Source organism: Dendrobium catenatum, unplaced genomic scaffold, assembly GCF_001605985.2.
Source record: "Dendrobium catenatum unplaced genomic scaffold, ASM160598v2 fragScaff_scaffold_146, whole genome shotgun sequence".
NCBI lineage: Eukaryota > Viridiplantae > Streptophyta > Magnoliopsida > Asparagales > Orchidaceae > Dendrobium > Dendrobium catenatum.
This window is the reverse complement of record NW_021318608.1, coordinates 592,870-602,302: the sequence shown is the minus strand read 5'-3', so window position 1 is coordinate 602,302 and position 9,433 is coordinate 592,870. Positions and strand designations below refer to the sequence as shown.

General features: G+C 36.1%; 1 protein-coding gene across 5 annotated transcripts in view; it reads right to left on the bottom strand.

Moving 5' to 3' along the window:
* The window catches only part of LOC110114351 (haloalkane dehalogenase 2), a 56,927-nt gene that overhangs the window by 4,979 nt on the left and 42,515 nt on the right, over positions 1–9,433 (bottom strand). The window contains exon 10 of one of the 5 annotated variants that reach the window (XM_028700998.1): positions 5,230–5,248. The exons of 3 other annotated variants lie outside the window; for them this stretch is intronic. In XM_028700998.1, coding sequence (XP_028556831.1) covers positions 5,245–5,248 — 4 coding nt within the window. In that variant the 3' untranslated portion in view covers positions 5,230–5,244. Of the gene's footprint in view, positions 1–5,229; positions 5,249–7,814; positions 8,042–9,433 lie in introns of those variants that run through there. One more of the 5 variants, XM_028700995.1, reaches the window with a different exon arrangement.

The window sequence follows — 9,433 nt, the reverse complement described above, 5'->3', positions numbered from 1 at the left end:
ATCTGATTGACGACTAGCCTTAATCGAAAGTTCTTTCTCGTGATCGGGAGGGGTAATTAACTATAGGGGCTTGCGCCTATAGGAAACCAGAACTCAGATCATTAAGTCCTCACAAAATGAGGGCGAAATCTCTGGGTAGTGTCTTATCTACAAACCCATCTGCCTTCCAAAATTTACCTCGGAACTTATTCAGCTAAAACTCCCTCACTCAAGCAAAAAGAAAAGCGCAGCGAGTGGAGGCCGGGGCCGAATTTTCGGAGCCCACAGAGAAACATTAGTACATGCCATAACCTATGCTCCATAACTCTCTCCCATGGTTTTAAAGTATGACACATTAACTTAATTCCTCTATAATTCACACAATCTTATGCATCACTTTTATTTTTAAAAATAGCAATCAACATTCTCATTTTCAACTCATCTGACAACTTTTTAATCTTTAAAATAATATTAAAGTTCAATAAGCCTAAAAAATTCTTTCATCTAATAAGCATTTACTCACCTCTATTATAATATCATCAGGTACAACAACTTTTATGCACTTCATTTTCTTTAAAGTCTATCTAACTTCGGTTTCACTAATACGTTGATAAAAATAAAAATCTTTATTTATATTTAGGGTGCTAAAATTGCTAAAGTCAATCAGATTCTCACAATCTTCATTGAAAAGCTTAGCAAAATATCTCATCCACCTTTGTTGAATATTATCTTCTAATAAAAGAACTTTTTGATATTCATCTTTAATGCACTTCACTTAAACTAAATTCTTACTACTCATCTCTCTTTGTTTGACCAGCTTATACATATATTTTTCAACCTCCTAAGTATCTAATTTATTATATAAATTATTATAAGCTAAAATTTTTGCGTCACATATTGTTTTCTTAGAATCTTTACGGGTCTCTTTATATCTTTTCCGATCATAAAAGTTTTTATATTTAAATCAATTTTTATAACAAAGTTTTTTATTTTTTATCTTTTATTACATATTTTTATTCCACCACCAACTATTTTTTTTACTATTAAAAGTTTTTTTCTTTGATACTCCAATCACATCTTTAGCAACATTCTTAATATCATTAGCCATTTTTTCCCACATAAAATTAGCTAAACTCTTAAGATCTAAAATATCACTCAAGAAAAAAAAATTTATTAGTATTATTTAAATGCCTCCATCTAATCCTAAAATATTTTACTTTATTTTTTATATTCTACCTCTTCATCTTATAATCCAAAACTAATAATCAATGTTGTGTATATAAACTTTCACTTGAAATAACTTTATAAAATTTGCAATCTAAACGATCTACTTTTCAGTCCATTCTTATAAGTGTTGACATGCTTATCTCTTTTCTTAAATAAAATATTAGCAATTACAAAATCATAAGCTATAGCAAAATCTAATATGATCTTACTACCTTCATTAGTCACCATGAATGCTTTTAAAATCATTTACCCTTCTACCAATATATCCATTTAAATCTTCTCAAATAAAACTCTTTCTTTAAATCTTTTTTACTAATTCTTCTAAGTCATTCTAAAATTTAATTTTGAACACATCCAAACCTATTTGAGGAGTAAAAATACTTAGAAAACTAATAATGTTAACATCAACAACAATATTTAAAATTATAATTTTATCTTTAATTCCATTAATTGTTATAATATTATCTTTCAAATTCTTATCTATAATCACATACAACATTTCTAATATGACTCCTACTAGAATACCATAGTTTAAATCATAAACTATCAATGTAGTCTTCACATCCAAGTTAAAAAAGTAAATCAAAAGAACTCTTATTTCACAAGGTAGCCTACGCAGAATGGTTTTGGAGTTGCACATTTCTTAAAAATTCTCTTAATGTATAGTAGATAGATCACATGAGAAATCAAACTCATAAATCATAAACCAACTACTTCAAAAAATCATTATCATGAAGAAAGTGACTTACAAATTAAGAAAAATTAATAAATAAAACAACTCTAATACCATGGTTACTGACCTCTAAAGCAATTTTTTTTTTAAAAAAGAGCCAAATAAAAAAATGCATATATATAAACCCGGCTTAAATCCTCCTGAATTTCTACGGAATTTATGATGAAAGCAGTGTGCATTCGGCACCATTCGGGTCTCCTTGCGGGATTCCTGCGCAAACCTCCTCGAACACGCTTCTGCTCGCATCAATAAAACGAAGATGAAGCGCTCTTCATTTCTAGTTTCCGCATAGAAGAATTCAAGCTCCAATCTTCTGCAAGCCATGCGCACCTCTAGTGCCAATCCTGATCCCGGTCTGCATCCCGAATGCACACCAGGTCTCGCAAATATCCTTTATTGATCACGACTAACGCACAACTAACATTGCATGTTTGCGCCTGATCCCTAACTTAAACTCCACTTGATTCCCTTCCTCTCGTCGATTCAACCAATAGAATCCGACATTAAGCTCCAAATCCTGCCTCTTCCCTCACACATGAAGCCCAACAGTAATCAAATTCCTCTGCCATCCATTCACATGCCTCCTTCGACGATTCAATTTTTATCCAACCGAAGGCCCGTTTGTCACCCTCTCTGCCTTAAGTTGAAGCCGACCGAGCCTCACAACACTCGATCCGCCAAACACAGCTCGTTCAACCTTCCTCACAGCTAGAACTTCACGACCTTCCTCCTCTATCTGACCAAGCAACTCAATCAACCTAACACCGGCAACTACCTCTGCCGAACACACTATCCGATAGAACCCAGCCCAAACCTTCATTCCCACCATGGCTTTCAACCTCCACAACCAGTTGAACCCGCCTCCTTCATACTCCACTCCCACTGCCGACCGAACCTCCGATCCACATCCGCCTCTACCCTTCTGGAATTCACGAGCCCTACAGCTCATCCATCACTGAATCTGACGCCCAACAAAAGTTGATTGGCCCTGAAACCTCCCGATCCGGTCCCTATTCAAAAGCGCCAAAACTTCTGTTGCAGCGGACCTCACTCCACTAGATCCCCTCACCCGTCAGTCGCATTTCGATCTCCCTCCTTGCTAGCCCATATCTCACCGAATCCACAACACAACCGAGTCGTTTGCTTGCTTCCACACCAAACCTAGCTAAACTCCACTTCAATCAGCCACACACACCTTCTACCATTCCTGAGCTCCTCTCCCACTTCCTCTTTTACACTCACCACATCACATAATAGCGACCTCCTTAGCAGACAATCAACCAAACTAGCCCACTCAACCAACCCATTTCAAAACCCCACATAGACATCTCTCTCTCTCTCTATATATATATATAGTTATTAAAATACAAAAAATAGAAACAAGAAAAAAAAAGAGAATTTGTGTGCGTTTTCACCATTGTCGCCACCTCGATCTTCATGCTCTCATTGTCAACATCGACACTATCATTTCACTCGTAAAGGTATGACTCCTTAAACCTTAAAATCCCGCTTTCGGTGTTTACGGTGCGCCGGGAACCACCCTACACGCTCTCGTTACGTGGTGGGAGGGAACCAGGTGCGACACTTGCGGTGAGGCGGGTAGGCCTCTAAGCGTTCTCATAGCACCGGGAACCACCCTACGCGCTCTCGTTACGTGGTGGGAGGGAACCAGGTGCGACACTTGCGGTGAGGCGGGTAGGCCTCTAAGCGTTCTCATAGCACCGGGAACCACCCTACGCGCTCTAGTTACGTGGTGGGAGGGAACCAGGTGCGACACTTGATGTGAGGCGGGTAGGCCTCTAAGCGTTCTCATATCATGACGAGGACAAAATTAAGTACCCGTGCATGCTTCAGTGCCAGCGGGGAAAGAAAAACTACGCCTATTTTCAAACAGGTACCTCGAAGACTCCTACGTGCTCTCGTAGCGTCGTAGGATTGAAGACTACGAACACAGTGTCACCCGACACCTATCCTACGTGCTCTCGTAGCGTGGTAGGGAAGGGCTAGCTCCCCAAATTTTTTTTTAGGGGAGATACCAGGAGGCTGCTGAAATTAGAGAATAGAGGACCTAAACTCATACAAACAACAGAGACTTGATTTGAACCTAAATGAACAATATGGAACTTGACTTGGACAATTAACAGGGAATTGAACATCAAATTAACCAATGCCCAATAATGTTAAAATGCTAATGTTAATTAATAATTCTAGTTATCCAAACAAACGTCAACAAACGATTGCAAGAACTTGTGGTTTTTCAATATGACTTACAAGTAATAAAAATTGAAAAGGGCGTATAATCTAATTGCAATCGTATAATACAAAACCCTTAGCAGACATTACACTTTTGTATGATGACAATTGACATGTAGTGCTCACGCTAGTCGTGCAAGCAAATATATATGTACCTTACAAGTAAAGGAATTTGACATACGTTGAACATGATGATTCACCAACAGCCATATACAAAGAATGTAGTATACCTGCAAATAAAGCAGGAAAGTTGCAAGGAAAGTAATCTACTTACTTTTAATAGCAATTAATTGATAGCAATTTTACATATACACGCAATAGCCCCCACGAACACTGAAAGATATGTAAGTGAATATAACAACTTTCCAGTCAATGCGCATAGGGAAATCAATGTTGAATATAGCTTATCCTACAGCTCACATCAACTTATAAATGAACATGTCAACTTCCTTGCAAACATATAAATGCAGCATACAGTGAATGCCAGGACATTTGTACAATTAACAACAACTCAATATTAGGCGAAATGCATTAATCCTTTACAAGCAAAAACTACAATTATACAACAAATGCAACCACTTGCAAGCAACTATATGAAGCTCCTCATACAGATCACATGGTATCTAAACGTGAATGCAGAAAGACAGTAATAAATGCAAACACCTACATCAAAATAGAGTTGCAATGGGTATGAGCTCCCACGAATCACTATAGGAGAATCGCCATGTATACGACAATTTGCTTACAAGTTAAAGTAGCAGGGCTATGACAATGCATATAAATTAGTAGCACATACGACGGCTACACTTGCGCATGATGCTATGAGACCTGCACCCAGCATTGCTTGCCCGCAGATAACAGCAGGAGGCTTGTAATGCATATAGCGGTCCTACCCGTAAAGTAATGGTGGAAGATTCACACCAAATATGATGCAATAGCTGTTAGATCTTTAATACATAGTGTTGAACCAGCAACAGTGTTAAACAGAGCTTGCAACGCATAATAGCTCGCTGGAAAGAAGCAACGGGCGACTCATAACACAATGCAACGATTCACCTGTAAGCAAAAGCAGGGAATCAATAATAAAAATTGCGGGCCACTCAACATGCAACATCTGTACAAGCTGACAGAAGGCATCTACAAGTTTCTGAACAAAATGTTGCATACACTCAAATGATGAGCCTTCGCACATCTGATCAGCGTCAAGCATTTTAAAATACCCCCTCATGCATCAAAGAGTGCTGACACACATACATGCATACACACAAATATGTTGTATACAGCTATGAAACTGCATACATATAATTGCTACATAAGTACGTTACGCAAAAAGCATGTGAAAGTATACATCCGCATGGGCCTCGGCGAGCGTGTTGTCAGCACACACGTGATGTCTAAGGATACTACGTGAGTCAAGAAATGAACTCAAGTTCAAGTCTGATCCTTATATATGGATAAATAAGAGTCGACATGGCTTGAACCATCAAACAAATCTACAATAGCAGCGTCAAATGGGATATTTGTTTTATACGTTCATAATAGGCCTTCAAAGTTTATTATAAGAAAAATTCATTAACAAATGCACAAAGCCAACGACAAACCCGATCCTCTGTCGACAAGTCGACAGAGTTGATAGGGTTCAACAAATAAAATAAAATTGCCCATAAGAAACCCGATGATGGCCGTGTTGCAAAAAATCTCAACCAGAGGGAACCACAAAATTTTTAAAAATACCTCCCAAAATTCCTGAAATGGTCATGAAAATCCAAAATTCCAAAATAATCACCACGAAATTAAGATATTTAAAATGAAATAAATTATTAAATGCTTAAAGCAAAGCCTATCCATCATCCACAACAGTTTGTTGAGGTAGACAAATTTAAAATTACTCTAACTCACAAAAGTCAATGTCTGGTCAAGAATATCACTAGGATTCATTCTCAAACAATCTATTGCCAGCAAGGACGTGGCACATGTCTTCTAGCCGGTGGTTTCGCCATCAAATGACATCACAGGTAAATAATTATGACAGGGACCCTCTGAACTGGATGGTTTCGCCGCCAAAAAGCATAGTCAGAGCCAGCATATTCCCTAATGACTTCAAATCCTTCAGAGATGAATTAATAAGATATAATCGAGGGACACAAAGCCCTCTGTTAGCTAAAGTTGATTCAAATTTATACCCAAGTAAATATCCACCCAAGTCTACAAGGTACCCTTGAACAAAGCAACTCATGGCTGCCGACAAGGATCCTTTTATCAGATTGGTTCGACTACCTCCTCTGACTAAGTAGACCAGAGATCATGATGACCCGAGATGACAGAATCATGGGAACTTGATTGGGTCCATCACCATTTCCCCACCATCCATTTTACGTGTAAGATTGGAAATTTCTAATTTTAAATATTAATTTTCAAAAACTAAACCCATGCTGCTACTATACATCAGATACCACGTATCTCTACACATCTATTCGATAACTAGCCTTAATAGAAAGTTCTCTCTCGTTATCAAGAGGGGTAATTAACAATAGGGGCTTGCGAACCAGAACGTAGATCATAAAGTCCTCGCAAAATGAGGGAAAAATCTCTAGTAGTGTCTAATTCAAAATCCAATCTACCTTTTAAAAATTTACCTTAGAACTTGAGCATTAAAACTCTCTTTGACGACTCGAAAAAGAAAGAACGAAAAGGGGTCCGCAGAAAGGCCGAGGTGTAAATTTTCGGAACCCGCAATGGCTGACACTGGTATGAAAAGCAACCACACTTCTGCTCCAAAAGCCAATTTATTACAAGCAAACTTGATTGCAGAACCTCCAAAGATTGATCCCACAAGCAAACAAAAGAAGGATAATAATTTTTATGATATGCCTGAAAATGTTGGAGTTTAGTTCATGCTCAGAAATATATCACACGAGGGATTGTGTCCCACAATATCAAGTAATCCAATTAGGATTCATCACAGCAAATTATAAAAGCATAACAAAATCGACAGACATCTCAGCAAGATAAACTTATTTAAAGCCAACATACATGATTCCATGAAATGGTAAATTACTAACACCTTTTTTAGAGTCTCTTGAAAATAATCTAGCAAGGAAAGAAACTAGGCAGTGAATAGGCCGTTCCAAAGAAAAATATAAAAAAAAATATCTAAATCAATAACAACTTTTGCATGAAGAAGAAGGCTCGAATTTAGTTCTTGCTCAGAAATCCTTTGCAGCATTGGATAGAGATCACACAAGGGACCACGTCCCACAATCCCAAGTAATCTAATTTGGATTCATCACAACAAATTACAAAACAATAAAGAAATTACTACATTTATCATAATGATAAGCTGATTTAAAGCCAATGCCAGTCGTTGAAATAGAACGCTACAAGTTCAATTAACATGAAAAAATTATAGTGGATAATTCAAAAACATGAATGCTTTCATTTTAAAATCTTCTAAAAAAGGGAATCACACATAGTGCGCTCAACTTTAGTCTAACAAAGAAATTTCCACATAACAATAAATCAATCTAACAAGCAAATCTGGCATTGAAAGGATCAGATAAATGTTTCTTATCATCGTAGAAAAAAGATGGTGGCAATCAGATTTTTGTTGGGGCTCACAATATAAAATGTTGGGAGTAGTCTAGACTGTTATTCATACTCAGAATACAGCCCACGCCTTTCCTCTCCACCCATCATGTAAAAGCATGAATAATTTGTTGTAGAAGAGGTTGCAACAGTCAATGTTAAAACTTGAACAGGGACAAGAGCCCTCTTCCTCCCGTGAACTATTATCTTAACACCAACAAAGTTATTTTCTACTAACACCTTTCACTTTACATCATATCCTTTCTGTCAAAAGAGGAGCATTACTTAAAAACACTTAATTTCACACCATTTATCAAATGTTAAAACGAAAATTAAGAAAAAGATAAAGGCCATCTAAATGAAAAAAACATAAACCAGCGTATATCATTTCCAAAAAAAAAGTCAAGAATAACTAATGCAAGGCTAAAATTTCAGTTTGTTTGCAGTGATTTTAGGATTTAAAAATGTATCTGTCAGCTGTTTCAAAAAAGCTAAATTTAACCAAAATGAACTAAAAAATATTAAAAACAACCTGACATCGTCATAGACATGATTCCTTTAATACATTATCTTAAAAAAAAAAAGACGAATAAAAAAATATATTGAAAACTTCACGAAAAACCTCTAAGTTATGGTGGAAATAAAGAAGGTCACCGATAACATTATCAACTCTTTTGAAATTTTTATCTAAATCAGGTTCTCCAAGTCAAAATGGTATAATTTCTAAATCTTGTATTTTTTTAGTGCCTTAAATAATATCCCTTATAAATGAATACTTATAAATGAATTCTAAAATCAGGAACCACTAACCACATGATCACGTTGTCAACCTTTTCCAAACATACAAATCCAGCTCCAAAAATTTAAAAAGTAGAAGTGAACGATGGTTCTCTAGTAATTATTGTAGATAAAAAAATATTTCAATTTTTTCCACATTTATCCTCAATAATATACTGCATGTTCCTCACTTTGCAATAAATCTTCTATCAATCCATAAAATCACTCAATAGAAAAGCAACTTTCTTTGCTAATCATTGTTCATTTTAGGACCTCAATATGGAAGAGACAATTAAGAAAATGATGGGTTATATCTTCTTGAAAATGAAAACCACTTGTTATGTTCCTTCATTTCCATCTTCAATATAGAATTCATTTGGGAACATCATTATAGGCTACTGCATCCCTCTTGCAAAATTCAACAGTATATGCTTCTAGATGCTATACTTGTGAAATTGACAAACATCGTTTTATTTTTCCAAAAATTGATTCTAGATGCTATACTAATTTTCTAATTATTTTTCTAACATTGGGGAACCTTTCAAAATCCCAATATTTCTGTAGTCATAGAATTTGTTACATTCATTAATAATTGCACTCGGATGACATGATATAAGTTATCACACAATTTGATGTCAGCATTAATCTCCTCACTTTTATTATCATGATAAAAAAATAATTCAACACTAACAGCAAAGTATTTCAAATTGATAATCCTCGTGATTATGTTAATTATGACTTATTATCTTTTTTCCAAAGGGCCTAGAGATATGAAGTGTTTTATGACAAACTCAGATTTCCATGATGTGAGAAACATTGGATGATTGGACCAAGGTTTACATGGTGCAACAACAAGGAAGGAGCCTCTCGGATTTGGGA